This window comes from Lissotriton vulgaris, chromosome 12 (genome assembly GCF_964263255.1).
Source record: "Lissotriton vulgaris chromosome 12, aLisVul1.2, whole genome shotgun sequence".
Classification (NCBI taxonomy): domain Eukaryota; kingdom Metazoa; phylum Chordata; class Amphibia; order Caudata; family Salamandridae; genus Lissotriton; species Lissotriton vulgaris.
In genome coordinates, this window is record NC_141700.1 from 157726248 (window position 1) to 157746880 (window position 20633).

A 20633-nucleotide genomic window follows, 5' to 3' on the forward strand; every position below is an offset into this window, starting at 1 on the left:
TGCTGCGAAGTAGTCTGATGCCTTGCGGTGTGTTGATTTGGAATGAATGTTGCAGTGATTGGTCCATGTGAACGGTGAGGTGGAGTTGTACTTGATGCTGTTGCTGGTGGAGAAGATGGTGTCTAGTGTATGTTCTGTGACAAACTACCCAGGCTTTTGAAGAGTGCTGTGGAGCAAGAGTTGGTTCTGTCGTATAAGTGGAAGTTATGTGAAGGCAGTCCTGGTGTGCAACCTTTGAACCCGATGGAATTGCTGCAGAGATATCAGGTGCCGATGTGAAGGTGAGTCAGGTTTCCATCAGGAAAAGGAGGCGGGTACGTTGCTGCTCAGCAGGTCCCAGATTTCAGTATCATGTTTGCTGAGAGATTGTGTGTTCATAAGCATACATGTGATTCAAAGCTGGGGTGCGGGTTTGCTGTAGCTTGTGGTATTAGGTGGGGGTGTAGATGATGTTACTGATGCTTGCATGGAGTGTGTTGGTAGACTACTGGGAAAGGTTCCTATTTTGGTGTGGGGTGTGGGGTGTGCCAGCAGTGGAGTCAGATGTGTCCCAGATCTTGGATACTGTGGGGTACTGCTAAAGTTGATTGGACTAGGGTTCATAGCACTGAGAATGGTCCAGGCACAGGCAGGTGCAGATGGTCTTGCCTTTTGCAAGCGTTTGGCACACCAGTGTTGCAGAAGTGCAGTGGCTGCCATTAAGCAGATTCTAGGAGGGGAAGAGAGCAGAGCACAGAGCGAGGGGCTGCAAATGCACTGGAAGAAGAAGTGAGAAGGAGAAGTGTCAGGAAGAGCAGGAAAGGAGCGGGAGGCATCAAAAGGTGCAGGGGCTGCAAGGAAAGAGACAGAAGGGGCAGAAGGCCTGAAAAGAGTGAAAAAGCCTCAAGAAAACAAGTTAAAAGGTCCAAAAGGAACAAGTGGGTGAAGGAGAGAGCAAGCAGAAAAACAGGGGAAATATTGCAAAAAAATTTAAATGAAAGAGCAAAAGGCACAGAAGGGTGAAAGAGCTTGACAGAGGCGAAGGATCAGGAGAAAGAGAAGGAAGACTGGGGGCTGGTCAAAATTGGACAGTAGAAAAGAGGGTGCAGAAAGAGCGAGGCTGGAGCCTTAAGGCAAGGGAACCGGGACCGAAAAGGCCTTGGCTGGTCACAGGTAAGTGGGGGCTGGGCCAACACACATAGAAAGATCTAAAAGCCTTTGAGGATTGTTTTTGTGCAGAAAACAATCATGCACAAAACCTTCCTGCCTGTAACTCAGGCGCCCCTGTCAGCCAAAAGGGCACCAGTGCAGAGAGGGAGCAGGAATGCGCCATATGTTAGTAATTAAGATGCAATCCTGCTCTCGCCATTTGACGCAGCACAGCAAGTTGTCTTGCTGTGTTGTGCAGTGCCAAATATGAATAAATCTGCCCACAGTGTGTAGGTAAGTGCTTTTAAAAGCTAGAAATCCAAATATGTTGAAACGAGTGAGGCTATATCTAAACACCTTTGTAAATATGCAAGCATTGGTTCCTTCACTCTATCCTAGCCTATGTGGCACGGATTTTAGAGCAATATACAAGTCCCATGAAATCAGAATTACCATTATAAATAAAATTATGAAAAAAATAGGACTCCTAACATGTGCTTTAATTCCCCAACAGAGCAGCAGAGTATGTTCATTTAGATAGGTATTATACCACCACTTTATACCACTTCTCTTTCATTCATAATTTAGTCAAATGTTCCTTTTTCACAGACATAGGTTTATGCCTCATTTTGCACTATCTGTGGGCATTCAGATATTGCCAAACTCACAATATTCAGTGTGTCGCTAGTGGCACCTGATTGGACTGGCCAAGAATATTGTGGTCCCCCTGTGTTACTCAGTGCCCCCTACAGCTTGGTATGGGCCAGAGGCTCCAGTGCCCTCCATTTCTAGGGCTAATTGTTTTGTGGGTGGATTACCACAAACTTCTTAGCTGACTCTAACTTCCACGGCTACTATCCTTTAGTTTATATCAATGAACACCTTTACTGGGGTCTGTCGAGTGTTAGAATTGGGTATATTAACCCAACATTTGGTTAATTCCTCAGCACTAGTTCTGCATCCCAAAAATGTCCCAGTGGATTCTCCTGTATGGTACTCCATGTTAGCCAAGTTTCAAGTTTCAATCACATTTATTATTTGAGAATGTTTGAAAGCAATATACCCAGGTTTCTAGAAAATAATGCAACCCTTTGTCACTGTACCACATGCACACTTGTCAAAACAGCTTCCTTTGTCCAATCATAAATCTAAATAAAATGGCTGTTGCGTTCAACAATGTCTGCTGAACTTAAGAAACTTTTTGTGACTAACGCTGATTGGGAACAGTGGCACAAACGCTGATCAAAAATGACAATGTTCATAAAAGCTGATACCATGTTATCCTAGTCAACAGCGGATTGGTGGAGAAAGTAATCATGCACAACGAGAAAACAGTATAAGCAGGACCCCTTACCCACTGCATCGGACTCCCAGATTCATGTTTATGACAGCACAGGGATATGAAACGTTTTTTATTACAGAGGCAAAGCTTATCATGGCTCTCATTTATTACCATTCACATAGCTTTCTGGGTTTCCATTTAATCCTCGGCCTCCGTCTCAAGGTAGTTTTTCTCTCTTGAGTGTTTGTTGGTGGTGGAATCAGATGTCTCTTTTCTCATGAGTGATGTGAAGCTGTGTTTTTACTATAGCAATAGCAACTTTTTAAGGCTCACTGTTGCATGGTGGTGACTACATTGCTTGTTATGTTACAAAATATTTTTTCTGCAAAATCTGAATGATAAAAGTAAACTATTAATTTAGTTTGCAGGACTTTTATGTGTGCTATTGGATGTCACAGGGTATCAACATTTAGGAAATTTGAAAACATTTGTTTCAGTCACTAAAAGACATGGATATGTTATCCAGCTGATCAAAAAAGAGCTTTCGGGAATACTCCAGAGAGGCACGGTGGCTCCACAAATATGTTGGTGCACCTGAGTAGAGGGTTTGATGTGGCCAAAGCTGTATGCTTCCACTGAAAGAGCGGTCATTAGTTTATCAAGCTGCATGAGCTAAGGTTCTTTGTCAAATCAAGTTTGTGTGTTGCAATAGAACAATGCAATGCTATATGTCTCATAGACAACGAGATCATTGTGGTGCTTGTTCTCTGTCAGCAGTACAGATGGGAGGAAAGGAATCAGGAGGAATACGTTGCTGTGCTGGAGTACCAGCTCCCTCCCTCATTCCATTTACCAGCTCCCTCCCCCATTCCATTTCCCTCATCAACTTCGGAGATCCATTTTACATTTACATTTAACATGCAGAGAATTGTGTTTTTTGTCAATTCCTAGTTTACAGATCTATGGGTTGGAGAGCTGTGCTTGTGGAGGTTTTTTTTTAAGTTTGTTGACTATCATCTGCGAATTACTCTCTCTACATTTGTGCCCACACGCCTGCCAGTTGTCATCAGCTTTTACATCAGGAGTCATTCCATCAAGGTAAGTAAGAACTTGGGAGTGCCTTTACATCAAAGATGTGCCTTTACTTTGCCGGTAAGTTTGTAAGTATTATTTAATTATTAATTGTAATATATCATTTCATTATTAACAATGACAATGCAATTATATCTTATTTCATTCAAATATAACGTTTATATAATACATTATTTCTTGTTTTACATACTGTGATTGTAAACTATCCTTTCCTGAATCCTTCAACCCCTTACTACCTCTTAAATCTACTCTTCTCTGAGCCATTAAAACCACTTGCTATCCCTTAACACTACCAATCCATGAGTTCTATAAACCTCTCAATACCCCTTAATGCTACCCTTAAGCCTAAAAACTCCTTACTAATACTTAACGCCACCCTTCCCTTAACCCCAGAAAACTTCTTATTAACCCTTAACATTACCCATCCTTGAATCTTAAAAACGCTTTCTACCCCTTAACGCTGCCCTTCCCTGAACCCGACAACAGGTAGTACCCTTAAAAGCTACCCATTCCCGAACCCTAAAAGACACTTACCACTCCTTCATACTATCCTACCTGAACCCTAAAAGACCCTTGCTACCCTTTAACTCTATCCTTACCTGATCCCTAAGAGCATTTGCTGCTCCTTGCACTACTCTTCCCTGAACCCTAAAAACAATAACTACTCTTTAATGCTACCCATTCCTAAACCCCCAAAAAACTCTTTCAACACAGTAAAGCTATCTTTCCCTGAACCCTAAAAACCCATGTTGCCCATGGCCCTCTATGCAGGGTCACAGCTAAACTATTTGCCTTAACTCCACCTGTATTCTGAGCCCATGTTTGTTGGCTTTTATGACTCAGTGCATTTTGCCATAGCTAACCAGGGCTAAAGAGCTTGTGCTCTCTCCCCTAAACATGGTTAAATTAGCTTACACCCAATTGCCACATTTAATTTACTAATATGTCCCTAGTATTGTCGTACTACATGGGCCTGTATATGATATGCTACTGGAGGGCCTGCATCCCTTATTGTACCACCTACTTAAGTAGACCTATCAAACATATCCCAGGACTGCCATGGCAGCTTGTGTGCAGTTTTAAACTACCAATTCTATTTGGTAAAATAACCCATTTGCAGTGATTAAACCCAACCGTTAGGGCAAAGTAAATTGGATTTCAAAGTTGGATGTGTACTTTTTTACCTGCCCTATTAGTGACATACTCTTAAATGATGTTTTCACTTCTGCAAGGTCTACCTCTTCCGTAGGATAGCATTGGATTCCTGTATTACATTTAATAAGTGAAAACCTTGCTTGAGAACAGGTAGGAATGTCATGTCTGTCCTCTAAAGATTTGGAATTTAAAATCCTCTTCATCATCATCATCAATAATCTTTATTTCGTTGCAATTGCACCATAAAAGATATACAAAATACATAATATATATACAAAAATACATAATAAACATGGCCACATTATCATCAACAAGTGTACACGAATATACAATTCAAAAAGTGCTAGTGCATGACCAAATACTATCCCTAAGCCTTCACAGCTAAATCATGGGAATGGGCTAAAACACACATCAATAAATATAGTTAAAAAAAATGTTTAAAATACTTACACAGTTAAAAAAAGCATTAAATTGGGTTATAACAGCCAGACGCTTAAAATGGCAGTGACAGTTTTTGTCTAATGAATTTTACTGCCAAGAGGAATCTACTGATACCAAACACTATTACTTGACTAGTGTCCGTAATTAATATTCTTCCAGCTTCCTTATGCAAAGTTGTTCCAATATTACGGCACAGTGGCACTATCCATTTCCTTCTAGTTTCTACATAGCTTGGACAGAAAAACAAAATATGAAAAATGTCTTCTCTTACATTATTTGTACATAAGGTACATTTATCATTGCTGGTTTTCCCCCATTTTGACTCGGTTTCCCGGGTTCTTAGTATACCGTACCTATACTTTAAATACAAGGTTTTCGCTAATGGTGGCTGAATCTCATCAAGAAACATTTCAAACTGGGCTACATTTTTCACCATTAAGAATTTTTCGGTTATGGGGCCATGTGCTCCAATGTATACAGCATCATGGCTCACAAGGGCCCAAAAGGAGAGTTTGACCATTTTCTTTGAGGACACAGTCAGTGATTCTGGCTGGTTCCAAAAATGGGATAAACCCAATTTTGTTAACCAGCTTTTAACATGTTTAAACCACGGAATCTTGTTACTCGTGTCTAATTCCAAAACTTCAACCAATCCATTTTTATATTCAGTTAGTTCAGGGGTGATCCACAACCTGACCCATAACAATAGTGGTCTTAATATTGCATGTAAATCGGTGCGTCGTATGTTCATATCAAGGAGTAGGGGTAATAGTGGAGTGTTACTAGGAACCTTTAATAATCCCCTTAAAAACTTATTCTCCAAGATTTCAAATGTCTTTCTACACACGGGTCCCCAAAGTTCTGCCCCATACAAAACCACTGACTGGACCTTGCATTTAAAGAGTTCTAACGCTGGGGTAACTGACTTGTTTGCACAATTGTTATGCCTTTTCAATATTGGTAGACAATTTTGTTTGAACACAATTTTAGATTTTTCTAATTGGGGTCTCCAACTTAAGGATGAATCTAGTAATACCCCCAAATAAGTAAAACTTAGTTCGTAGTCAAGTTTTTCTCCATTCAATGTTAAGTTTTTCCTGAAACTTTTATGAGGGTTAAGTGCCATATATTTAGTCTTTTTTACATTAATTTCTAACCCTTTTGTGATACAATACTGCTGGAACCTATCTAATAGAATCTGTAGGCCCCGAGGGGTTTGAGAAATGAGAATCGTGTCATCCGCGAAGAGGAGGGACGGAACTCGTTCCCCCCCCCAGGCGAGGAGAGTCATTGTCACAATTCTCCATATAAGCTGCAATATCGTTGACATAAAGGGAGAAAAGTGTAGGTGCCAGCACGCACCCTTGGCGTACTCCCCTCTTAATAGGGATTGCATCTGTAAGTTCACCATTAGGGCCCCATCTTACCCTAGCGTAGTTATTCTGGTGTAACCTAGTCACTAATTTCAAAAGTTCATCTGGGAACCCCTGCTTTTTCAATGATTTCCACAATAAGTCGTGGGGGATAAGGTCAAATGCTGCTCGTAAATCTACAAAGGTAACATATAAATTACCTCTGCGGATGATGACATATTTCCAATACAAGCAGCATAGCCTTAATACCTGATCGATGGTCCCGGTCTTTTCCCTAAACCCTGCCTGATACTTGGATAAAATCAAGTTTTCCTCCAGCCACGTATTACGCGGTTTAGGATATGTCTGGCATACATTTTCTGCGTTATGTCTAAAAGACTAATGGGGCGATAGTTCGCTGGATCGCCTCTATCCCCCTTTTTAAAAATAGTGATAATTTCAGCCCCATCCCATGTATCAGGGATTTGGTCGCCAGCTGCGATTACATTAAACAAATGGTTTAAATAAGGTACCCAGATCTCCATATTGTGTTTGTAAAGATCGCCAGGGATCTCATCCAGACCCGGGGCCTTCCCTTGCTAAAATCCTCTTTAATGTTAAAGTCGGATTTTAAGTCACAGTTCTGAAAATGTCACTCTCCAAATTTGCCATTTTCTTGTCCTATCCATTTGGTCTATATAAACTTTATCCTGGGTTATATGACTAGGTGTAATCTGAAGCTGGACTTTGTGTATCCCTGCCCGACAATGTCACAAAGGGGCACTGGATGTTGGCAGCATGGGCCACTCTGACAGGATGGGAGGGGCAGAGCTGTGCACAGCCCGACTTCCACTTCCACTTCAAAAGTTCTGCCTCAGCACACACAAAGAACTTCACACTTGCAGGGGGAAACCTCCAGAAGTTTCTTACTCTTCAAAGTTGGCACCGGGTATAACAATAGGACTCTCAGATCCACTCTTAAGTTCACTTCTGGACTTGCGGAGGAATCTCAGAGGACTGCCCTGCTTCCTGAGGCCTGCAGTTTACTTCAAAGTAATGCCCTGCTGCTCCAAGAGGACTGTATTGCTTCCAGAAACCTGCCCTGGGTCCTCAAAAGACTGCCCTACTGCTTGAAAATTGAAAATACTCCTACCACCTTGAATCTACACCTGGACCCAGCCTGAGTGAGCCCTAACCCTCCAAGTGCTGCCCATTCAGTTCTGGACCCTTAGAGAGGTGCTAAAAGTGCCCACATAGCCCAAATCCAAAACAGGGACTTCTTCAGCCAAAAAGTTCTCTGAGAGGAGACCAAGACCAATCTACTCCCCAATCTGTCCAATGTGCATCACAGCTCAGCCTTACTTTGTGGTACCTCCCGCTATGTTTTTCTCTGCAGCAGCAAATCCTGTGCAGCGGCTCCTCGCAGAGGGGCTATCTGGACTTGTGGAGCCCTCTTTGCCACAGTCTACAGCTTCATCCCACTGGAGATTTTCAACTTCCAAAAAAGAGAAGGTAGAACTCTTCACCATGTCTTTTTCCAGCGGATCCCCGACAATGACACCTCCTCCTCAGACACCACCGACTGCCGCGCCCCACTGTACTTAACTTTCTCAGACATTTTCCTTAAAAAATTCTTCTAAGTCTGAAGGTGAGCTGAGACCGGGCCCAATCCACTTTCTGTATCCGAATCATGCTCCATCGCAGTCAGCCATAACTTTCAACTTTACCCCGGTCATGCACTACTAGATGTCTGCGGTTGACACTTACATCTTTTAGGTGATATTTTTCACTTTAAACTTTACAAGTCCATAACTCTGGTTCTACTGATTGGATTTGTATCAAATCATTTATTAAAATGTTCTCTATTGTTGTAATTTTGTGTGGGACTTTTCCTGTGTATGCTTTCACTGTATTACTGTTTGAGTGCTGCACAAACACTTTACACATTGCCTCTAAGTTAAACCTGACTGCTTTTGTGCCAAACTACCAGAGGTTAATGCACAGGTAATTTAGTGACTTTTGTGGTTACCTTGACAATAATTTTGGCTATTAATTGAAAAGGATTTCACCCATCTATCAAAATCCAAATTCCTTTCTAACCCCTTACCACCCTTACACATTACCCTTTCTAGAACTCTAAAAAGCCATTCTATTTCACAATGTTACCCATACCTGAACTCTAAAAACCCTTGCTACGGCTTAGGGCTACCTTTCCCTCAACCCTAAAAACGTCTTACTACTCTTTAATGCTACCTTTCCCTGAGCATTAAAAAACCCTTACTAGTTCTCTGAAGCCTACAAACTCTTTATTAACCCTAACAAACGTATTCATGGAATCTGCCTGAAAAAAGCAGGTGGAACCTAAGGTTGAATACTGGACAAACGGGGAACGGAATTACTGATTGCACCAGCAGTTCCTAATTTCTAACGGGAACCGTAGGGCCCCACTAGAGAGCCCTGTGTTTTTTTATCGCCACCTCCCTCTCCCCAATTCTCAATGATCCCTGTATTGGTAATTCTCTGGAGGAGTTACCTGAAGATACCAAATATGATGTTATAAGGCCTTAGTGGTGTTGAGCAACATGGAAAAATATACATATTTAAGGAGTTAGGACATTTTAGGGCATTTTTAGGATGTGCTTTCAGGACCCTGATGGAATACATTCTGCTGCTTACACATAGAGAAGCTGTGCTGCATTGCCACAAACTGAATCACTTACAGAATGTTAGACTTTTTGCTGTTATACCATGATTTAGTAATGGCAGTACCACAACCAGTAAGCGTGACACTACTGCAAATTTAGCGATAGAAACTATGCCTGTACCTGTGTCTGTTTTTCCACAACTATTGGTGTAAAATGAGTGCCCGTTTATTTCTTGTGCTCTGGTGTTAATAGGCACAGAATACAGTCTGTAAATGCAAAGATAGCGTTAAATGAACTGAATCCATTTTCCACACCATTTACCAGAATTGTTTACATCTTCCCACATACTCTAAATGATGCCCAAATTAGTATGTTCATATGAATTACAAAATATAACAAATATTAATGCATGACAATTCCAATCCTTTCATAATAACTGCCTTTCAGTGTAAGGTAATCCTTCCTAATAGGTTTTTCTTGACACCACAGCTTTCTATTTGATACATTTTCAACAGTTCTTTAAAATATGCATAGAGTGGCCTTTGTCAAGGCTCGACCCAGACGAGTATTACTCTCTCACCTCATGCTATCAGCTAGGCATGTATCATTCTGCCTTCTAGGATGTTCTTCCATAGGAATGCACGAGCGACTATTGTAAATCTAATAAAGAAACTCAACAGTGCTGTTTGTCACATCAAGTTCTTTCCCAGCTGTATGCTTTCACACAGAAGGCAGTATTTTTCGCAAAGCCAGCAGGACAGGCTTAATTGTGATAAACAACATTTGTGCATACAATGCATGCAAACAGTATTTGCCAATGTCTGTGTTTACATGTGTTGGTTTCTTCAAGTCAGACCTATTGGATTTGCCATTGCATGTTTGCAAATTCAAAAGAAGCCCATCTACCTATGGTTTTAAAATGACTCACCCTCTTATTATTGAAGACAAACCAGGAGCATCAGGAGCAGAAACTACCTCAACTCCAGCAGCCAGCCGCAATTACCCCCGGTTGCAGAACCACCCACTATTGATATTGTGGGAGAACCAGTGAGAGTTCCAAATGCTGAATAGGTCAGTTACACACAACTACTATCCAGCTGGCTACCATGAGAATGCAGAGATAACATCAACTACCATCTGCCCCACAGCAGGTACAGATCTGTTCTACTGTACTCCCTTTGCCAGAAGTTCCCACTGAGGGCCACTAGACAGCTACTCCCTACAGAACGAGACTAGGTAAGCGTAGGTGGAAGTCAAAGCCTGGCAGGGGCCTTATCAGCATCCTTAAGAACTAGTGCTGGGCGTAGTTTGCGAAGTAGCGCTTCGCAAAGCTACAAAAAGTGCACTTTGCACTACGCGAGCTACGCGTAGCACTATGTGAACTGCGTAGTAGCATGTTCGCACTGTGCAAGATGCCGTTTTCAATGATTGCACAGTGCGGACAAGCATACTGCACTGTGCAATCATTGAAAACGGCATCTTGCACAGTGTGAGCTGTAGTTTTCTGCTGCTCGAGGAGATTTTTACTCGCAATGAGAAACCAGACCTCCCGGCGTTGGGAATCTCGCAGGAGGTTTATTTTCTACGCTCGCGATCGGCAACTTGATGTTGCTGATCGCGAACGGGGAAAATGTCTCGCCAGAATGCCATTTTGCTTGCTCGCGGTCGGCAACTTGACGTTGAAGACCGCGAGCAAGCAAAAAATGACCGCTGCACTACGCTACGGGTGTTTGCACTGTGCTACATGCAGTTCGCGTAGTGCGAAGTTGCGCAAACTTCGCAAACTACGCTAGCATAGCGTAGTGCTTTGCCCAGGCCTATTAAAAAGCTGATTTCAGTCAGAAATAGGAAAAAAAGAAGACGCTGGGCATTGCTGCCGATTTACAGAACCCAGCTATGGGTCGGTGGGCTTGCATTGGTAGCATTTTCCTGGAGTTTCCAGTCTTGAGATGGGGTCATCCTCACAAGTAATGACTGGAATTAGGACAAGGGATGTAAAGGAATAGTAACGAATATATCACCTTCATCTTTCTGTTTACTCTGCAATCTTGAGGCAGGTGTTAGCCAACATCCCTGTGACTAACAAACGACTGGCTGCAGGAAGACGAGCATAACACACAAATGTTATTGTTTTTCTTTCTAAACAATGAAATCTTATGTTGTGTCCTCATATATAGTGAAAAGAGCTGTAGTTAAAAAAACACGTACTGTACCGTTCTGACACGTAGATATCTGGGGTCCATACTAATTCTGGAAGAATGTGAAGTCTTGAAATTCCGCAAAAATCTTCAGGGTTCCAAGTTAGAAACTCGTTTTCCCAAATCTGAAAACAAAATTGTAGACACATAGTTTATCACTGCTTTCTAAAATGATGCACCATGAAAACTTGACAAGTCGATTTCTTAACTAGCTGAATGTTCATTATTTTTTATATGTTACTGTATTAGTTTAGCTTCTTGATCAAATTATCCTCACTCAATCCATTAAGTCTTCTATTTTCAATCTTTTTTCAAAACACTGTGTTCTGCCACTGTCAGGTGTTTTCCCCAGCCAACAGTTCAAAAAATACCTTCCCCTCCATTTTCACATCTCGACTACAGACAGATTTAGCTATTTGGTGAGCGCTCATGTCACCACAATACCCACACAACACATACCACACACTATACAATATACTACACATGAACATGCACACACATACAATTATAGAAAAGAGCTTCAGGACAGCCCTTTTCAGCCATAGGCCACACTTGTTCATCTGGCTGTTGGCATTGGCTGTTACAGCAAACAAATGATGGACGGAATACTGTCAATGCAAACGCTCCCCCAGTCAAAAGATCTGGGTTAAATCCATGGTTCTTTTGCCCTCTACGCCACCCCAGTTTGGACCCAACCATATGCAAATTAGTCTTGACCCTGTGCCCCATGGGAACAGTCCAGACCGAACTGCCAGGTCAGGGCCTCCCTGGACCGGAAAAATGTATCCTGGGACCGGTTTCAGGGTATGTCCCTTTTCTTCAGCCAGGCTAGCTTGCATCCAGTAGCACTGTGAGCAAGGGACCCACGTCTGGGCATACCATCCTACTTAGGGCGAAAAGTGTTACAGCAAACAAATGATGGACGGAATGTTAACAATGCAAACATTCTCCCCCAGTCAAAAGTTCTGGGTAAATCCATTGTTCTTTTGCCCACTATGCCACCCCAGTTTGGACCCAGCCGTATGCAAATCAGTCTTGACCCTGAGCCCCATGGGAACAGCCCAGATCGCACTGCCAGGCCAGGCCCTCCCTGGACTGGAACCAAGCATCCTGGGACCTTTTCGGTTTCCGGGTATATCACCCTTCTTTAGCCAGGCTAGCTTGAATCCAGTGCACAGTGAGCAAGGGACCCACGTCTAGGCATACCCATCCCACTTAGGGCGAAATGTGTTACAGCAAACAAATTTGCATATGGCTGGGTTCCAACTGGAATGGAATGGTGAGCAAAAAAACAATGGATTTAGGCCCAGATCTCTGTACTGGGGTGAATGTATGACATTGTTCTGCATTCTGTCCATCAACTGTTTTTTTGCTGTTGACATTGGCTAACGGGGTTATTCATCAGTGTTGGTATCAGTCTATGGCATTTTATGGATGTGAACACATGCACCTGCACTTGAGATACACAGAATGTCAGCACAAGTTTATGGGCAACACATAATAGTAGACCTCTATCCCCAGTAACTGATGGCAAAAATGACCGGTCATGCTATTGATTTTCGCTAAACATATTGTAGTCTTCCACAATTGCCCTGTACAGAGATAGTAGTCTATGTCCCTTTACGAGCACACGGTTGACGCGACCTTCCAGGTCACAGGGAGGGACCAGGATCTGACGCAGTCAGGGACAGATCTAGGCCCAAAATATGAGTCAGAATAATAGATATATGCATAGTTGGGCTATCAGGGCAGTGAAGCACATCCATATACCAAGCAAGGGGCATTCCCATGTCAACAGATGCCCCTCCCAAGTCTGACTTCCCAAATCCTCACTTCACCATAGTCGTCTTCACATCAGCCAAACCAACAGAAAAGCCATCTGCATTCCTATGATTCATTATGGCGTTGTGGTTTATTGTGAAATCTAGGCCTTGTAATAGATCATCTCAGCAGTTTGGAATACTCACTCTTCATTGGCATCAACCACTTGAATAGTTTCTGATCTGTCTGGATCACGGACTTGGTACCAGCAGGTATGGCTGGAACCTTCTCAAAGCCCACACTATGGCAAAGCAGTCTTTCTCAGTGGCCATCCGGTTCAGTTCTGTAGAGAGTAGTCGGCAACTGGGTGCTGCCTAACCTTGTTAACTGAGAACTATGTTGCCTTATTGGTTGGTTGGTTTCACTACTGTTTATCCTGATCAACAATGGTTCTTTGTGTTATGGGTGGTCCACCCATGAATTGCTAAGTACAGCAATATCATCCAGGTAGACCACCAAAAACTCTTCTAACTCTATATAGAACATCATCTGAACTGGTACAATACCGTTTGAATGCAGAATGAAGTTTTCGCCTCGCCATCACGTCCTGTGGTGAACTGCCCATAGCCATTATCAAGCAGCCGTGGCCCGTGCAGGTGAGAGCAGTGGGTTGGTGGTGCCGGGTGGTGCAGAGCGGGAATATCGACGGGAAAATATCGAGTTACATAAATATCTCCGCATAAATATCGACAAGAAGAAATATCGACAACAAAAATATAGTTTGACTAGAATATCGAGAGACAGGTAAGTAATATCGATAACACTAATATAGTTACAATAAATATCGTTTACAAAAATAATTATAAGTAATTTAGTGTTTTTAATGAGTATTGTTTGTTAAATAATAATATGTTGTAGCATTGTATTAGTTATTAAAGTATTTTATGTTGAATTTAGTGTTAATAGTTCCGTAGCGGGTTGTGGGTTTATAGGGGAATAGGGTGGGGAGTAATTTAAATATATTAAAATAATTGATTAATTAATGTGTTAACTTAATACAAATTGTTTAATAAATATTAGTTAATTAATTTCAATTAGTTAATTAGTAATTAATTATGTTAATTAATGATGTTAATTGTTTAATTAATTTTAGGTGTGTGTAGTGGACCTTTTAAGTGAAAATGTAGTGAAGTAATTAAATTATTATTGAATAATTAATAAATTAATTATAAATGAATTATAATTAAATAATTATTAATTTTAAAAGAGTAAATAAATTTAAGTTTGTGATGTGGTGTTTATAAGTGTATATGGTGTGAAAGCTGTCAATTAATTAATTAATTATTATGAAAATACATTAATAATCATGAATTAATTAGTAAATATTAAATGTAATTGAGTAATTAATTTTAGGTGTGTAGGTGTTTGTTAATAATAATATATTTAAATGTATATATTAAATATGTTTATAATCTACATTACATTTTTTAATAAATTTTATAGATGTTTATTTTTTATTTTTTGAGTTCCAGCGCTTTCCCTACTGTAGTACTCACTGGAGTGGGAATAGTAATTTTTACCCCTACGCTATCCAACGCTTTCCCTACTGTTGCACCCTTTGGATTGGAAATAGTAATTTTTACCCCTACGCTATCCAACGCTTTCCCTACTGTTGCACCCTCTGGAGTGGGAATAGTAATTTTTACCCCTACGCTATCCAGCGCTTTCCCTACTGTTGCACCCTCTGGAGTGGGAATAGTAATTTTTACCCCTACGCTATCCAGCGCTTTCCCTACTGTTGTACTCACTGGAGTGGGAATAGTAATTTTTACCCCTACGCTATCCAACGTTTTCTCCACTGTTGCACCCTTTGGAGTGGGAATAGTAAATTTTACCCCTATGCTATCCAACGCTTTCCCTACTGTTGCACCCTTTGGAGTGGGAAAAGTAATTTTTACCCCTACGCTATCCAGCGCTTTCCCTACTGTTGCACTCACTGGAGTGGGAATAGTCATTTTTACCCCTACGCTATCCAACGCTTTCCCTACAGTTGCACCCTTTGGAGTGGGAATAGTAATTTTTACCCCTACGCTATCCAGCGCTTTCCCTACTGTAGTACTCACTGGAGTGGGAATAGTAATTTTTACCCCTACGCTATCCAACGCTTTCCCTACTGTTGCACCCTTTGGAGTGGGAATAGTAATTTTTACCCCTACGCTATCCAACGCTTATCCCTACTGTTGCACCCTCTGGAGTGGGAATAGTAATTTTTACCCCTACGCTATCCAGCGCTTTCCCTACTGTTGCACTCACTGGAGTGGGAATAGTAATTTTTACCCCTACGCTATCCAACGCTTTCCCTACTGTTGCACCCTCTGGAGTGGGAATAGTAATTTTCACCCCTACACTATCCAGCGCTTTCCCTACTGTTGCACTCACTGGAGTGGGAATAGTAATTTTTTCCCTTACGCTATCCAGCTTTTTCCCTACTGTTGCAACCTTTGGAGTGGGAATAATAATTTTTACCCCTCCACTATCCAGCGTTTTCCATACTGTTGTACTCACTGGAGTGGGAATAGTAATTTTTACCCCTACGCTATCCAACGCTTTCCCTACTGTTGCACTCACTGGAGCGGGAATAGTAATTTTTACCCCTACGCTATCCAACGCTTTCCCTACTATTGCACCCTTTGGAGTGGGAATAGTAATTTTTACCCCTACGCTATCCAGCGCTTTCTCTACTGTTGCACTCACTGGAGTGGGAATAGTAATTTTTACCCCTTCGCTATCAAATGTTTTAACTTTTAATTTTTTCCTATTTTTATTAAATGTATTTATTTTTGTTGTTATATACTTTTATGTGTTAAATATATGTATATGTACACATTTATTAAGTTTATAAAGATTACATTTAGTTAATTTGTTATAAATAGTTAAAATATAAAAGTAATGTAATGTATTTTGTTAATAATAGTTTTATTTTTTAATTATTTAATGTAATTTATATTAAATAATAAAGTCGATATTTATTACATCTATATTTTTGAGTCGATATTTATGTACTTACCTGTTTAGGTATAGGGAGTCGATATTTCTGTAATCGATATTTATACAACTATATTTTTGTCAACTATATTTTTGTAAACGATATTTAAACACCCTACCGTGCTGGGTAGAGGGGATTTTGACAGACAACAACGAGGGAAAATTCAATATTTATTTAATTTCCCCTTATTGTCATCTGTTGAATCCACTCCAACCCGGCCCCACAGCTCTTACCTGCACGGGCTGCAGCTGTTATCAAGTAGTGAGCAACACCTATCCAGCTGGTCCATGACCTCATCAGCTCTGTGGACTGAATGTGTATCAGTTTTGGCCACTTCATAATCCACACAAAAACACAAGTCTATGGATTCTTTCTTGGGCACCAACACCACTTGAGTGCCCCAAGAACTATGGAATGCTCAATTACTCCCAAGTCGAGCATCATGGTAACCTCTGCCTTAATACGCTAATGGACTTGACCAGACATACACAAAATATTGCTTTTCATGGGCAAGCTATTACTTGCATCTATGTCATGGACATAGACAGCCCTCAAACCTTGAGCCAGCAAGAAGAGTTGGAAAATGTGTAGTAGTACCACTCTACACTCTCTCTGCTACCCAGACGTTAGTTCAGGGGTAAGCTGACAAATAAATCCTTCTTTCACATCCCTGCAGTCGGTAAATAGGAATTTCACTGTCTTCCTCAACCTTCTCTGCCTCAGCAATGATGTTTAACGCATAGTACCTATGGAGGCATGGCTTAATGCAGTTCACGTAGAACACCCTCTTGGGCTTCTTTGTGGCACCTCTGTCCACTAAGTACCTTAACTCAGAATTCTTCTGCACTACCTTCCGTGCACCCGACCACTTGTCCTCTAAAGCCCTTGGACAAATTGACTTCAGTACCAATGCCTCCTGACCCTGCCAGTATCCGCTTAATTATACTCCCTTGTCATACCCTTTCTTTGTAAGCTTTTGGAGTGCTTGAAGGATTTTCTTTGCCATACAAATGTACTGTGCCGTCAACTTCCAGAGGCCAATCACATAGACCACAACACGCTTTTGCGGTAAACAAGGAGTTCTTTCCCACCATTTTTTGATAAAGATGAAGAGGTTTAGTTACCCAAACAAACATTCAATAGGACTCAACCCTACCCCCTTCCGAAGAATTTATCTGTAAACAATCAAAAGATGGCAGGAGAAAATGCCACTTACGCTTTAGCTCTCCAGTAGAGTTTCCATCATGCTCTGAAGGGCTTTATTAAATCTTGCCATTCAACTCATTTAATTGTGGGTAGTAGGCCATGTAGAGGAGGTAGGTCACACCAGCTCGTGCCTACATTTCTATACTGTTTGAGGAAATAGAGTTTGTTGGCTTGACTGTTCCCATGAGGCACAGGGTCAGACTGATTTGCATATAGCCATGTCTGAACTGGGGTGGCAGAGTGGGCTAAAGAACGGTGAAGGATTAAACCCAGATCGTTTGACTGGGTGTGAGTGTTTGATTGGTTCAGATGCTCAGTCCATTACCACCCCCTTTTGTACCGCTTTTAGCCGCCATAAGTGTGGCAGGGTATGCTCAGACGTGAGTCCCTTGCTCACTTTGCCACTGGATTCAAGCAAGCCGGGCTGAAGACGGCTGGAATGCCAGAAACTGGTCCTCGGAATCTTGTTTCCGGTCCAGGGAAGGCATGGCTTGGCAGTTCGGGCTGGAATGTTCCCATGAGGCACAGGGTCAGACTGATTTGCATATAGCCATGACTGAACTGGGGTGGCAGAGTGGGCTAAAGAACGGTGATGGATTAAACCCAGATCTTTTGACTGGGTGTGAGTGTTTGATTGGTTCAGATGCTCAGTCCATTACGACCCTCTTTTGTACCGCCCCACCAATGCGCCATTTAATATTCCTTCAATATTTATTTTATGGGAGCCTACGCTTCAATTGTGCCGAATTTAGGGGCCTATTACCAAGGGGGGGCGATAGGCAATTATTGCTGATTTAGCGGTCCGTTTTCGGCTGCTAAGCAGCGATAATTCTATCGCCCTATTAGCAAGCTGTCGCTAACTGATGTTAGCGACAGCTTTTAGGCCCGCTTTGCATGTCAGCGATGTTTATCGCTAATGACATGCAAAGTGGGCGTACCCAACCAGTTAGAGACTGAAAGCAGTCGCTAACGTCGCTATCGCCTATTAGCAAGGCAGGCGTGGCGTTGGAAATATTTGCGCTAAACGTGATTATCTCCAAATACTAACACCTGCCCAGACCAGTTCTTAGCTATGTTATCCAATGGGAGGAGGATAACATGGCTAAGAGCATTTCGTCGCTAATGCGTGAATATAGCTGTATTCTCAGCGATATTCGCGCATTTTGCCGCTATCGCTGGATATTTTAGCACAATGGAGAAAAACGTTGCTAATAGCATGTTTTCTCCGCTAAAATATCCAGCGATAGGCAGCGATAAAAAATCGTCGCTAAACCTATTTAGCGATTATTATCGCTATTACTGTTTACTTCTGGGAGAAGGGGAGTGTGTTCCAGAGCTTAGCTGCACACTTAGAGGAAGTGCGGCCTGCTTCACTTACATGACTAAATATTGGGATATGCATAATGGGTCATTTCATTGACAGCAGTTGTCTGAAGGTTGGGGTTATTTAAAAAATTGGCTGAAAAAAGCTAAAACAAATGGTCGTTGTGGACCATGCTGAGAGACTTGTGTATTATGAGCTAAATTAACTCGAATCCAAAGCAAGGTTTGATATAGTTGAATGATTTTAACTGCCAAGGTTTAATAAAACTCTTCGAGCTGTGTTTGCCCCTCGAGGCGATTCTCCCCCTGTAATAATGCCCTGTCAGCAAAATCCAGCAGGGTAGATCCGTTCGCCAGGATAGCTCGCTCTTCCTGCAGCAGACGTAAACCCACAGCCTCAGCGAAGTTGGCTCTCGGCGCTGGGACACTCCCGGGTAGCCATGCGCTCTACAAATGTCTTTTCATTCATTCATTCATTTCATTCATTCATTCATTCATTCATTCATTCATTCACAGCCATTTTCTTAAGTAGTTTTAAATGCAGTAGCCTGTTCTCACCACTGAAAAATATGTGATCTCTCGTTGACGGCTCATTGCCCATCCATCCAAATGTTCGAGTTTTTTTATTTTGACAGCGAGTTGCTCCTGTTTAGGCCTTGTTGTTTGGCCTGCTCCAACCAACAGGATCTCTCGTTTGCTGTGGTCTCATTTTAGATGGTTGAGGTATATTCATTGATCATTTCTTGGGAGGCGGGTCCCGAATTAACAGATTTACTTGAAGATACATGGGGCAGTTTAATTGATAAACTTTGAATTGTCTGCATAGTTAAAACAGAGGATTTAAGGCAATGCTTCAAACGGCGCGGGTAAATACCCGACAAGAGGGGGTAGGGCAGACAGTCTATTATATAAGGAGAATTATTTTCAAATTAGATAAATCTTCAGTATTCTCAAGATTGTGACGAAACTTGAATCCCCACCCCCTTTAAAGTACATGGAGGGGCCCTGTTATTCTCCAGACTCAGTCAGGAGCTCTCAAGCCAGGGGCCCATCGCCCATGCACAGCACTGTGGAGCTTGGGCCCCTCTGCACCGCAAGGGCTGCAGATGCTATTGTTACGCCACTGAGAATTCTAGGACACAGTTAGGCTCATATTTACATTGTAAACACAGTGGTATATTAATATTCAATTCATGTATGAAAAATTCAGCCTGCCAACTCAGGCTCCCCCCATAAGAGGCGCAGAGGGCTGGGCCTTTTCCAAGGCTAAAACTCGCTGTGCCCGATTCACAGAATGAACTTAAGACTCAATCCTAAACTTACTACTATTTTGGTATTCACAGAATGCACTTACTACTTTTGGCATTCACAGAATGAATTTACTACTTTTGGTATTCACAGAAGTTAGGATTCTGTCTTAAGACAAACTTAAGACAGACTTAAGACAGACTTAAGTTAGGATTTTGTCTTAAGTCTGTCTTAGGTCTGTCTTAAGTTTGTCTTAAAACAAACTTAAGACAAAATCCTAACTTCTGTGAATTCCAAAAGTAGTAAGTTCATTCTGTGAATACCAAAATAGTAGTAAGTTTAGGATTGAGTCTTAAGTTCATTCTGTGAATCGGGCCCTATGTGATCAAGTCTCCTAGTATTGATAGTCACAGTTATATCAGATTAAGACCATGGTCCTACCTCGTACAACAGTTTTATTGGTCCAAGGTGGGTTTAGTAATTAGAAGTCATGTCCCGACATTCCAGAATACTGCTTCTCGTGATGATAAAACAGAGCCAGGTGGTCTCACCTTTAGGTGTGGTCTGGGAAATGAGAGATGGGAGAGGGAAATCCTCTTGTGGAGTATCGGGTTCAGGTAAAGTGTTGTCAAAAAGGAAAATAAAGTCTTGCGTTTAAGTTGGAAAAAGGAATGGTCACTGGGGTCAGGTTCTGGCGTGTTTGTTTTCCGTGTGCCACAGTCTCTACGGTCGACTGTGTCACAGAATACTTGAGAT

General features: G+C 41.7%; 1 protein-coding gene across 1 annotated transcript in view; it reads right to left on the reverse strand.

Annotated features, from left to right (window-relative positions):
- The window catches only part of LOC147673741 (5-hydroxytryptamine receptor 3A-like), a 193357-nt gene that overhangs the window by 100503 nt on the left and 72221 nt on the right, over positions 1 to 20633 (reverse strand). The window contains exon 4 of the mRNA XM_086945525.1: positions 11309 to 11418. Within this exon, the coding sequence (XP_086801651.1) occupies positions 11309 to 11418 (110 nt within the window). The remainder of the gene's footprint in view (positions 1 to 11308; positions 11419 to 20633) is intronic.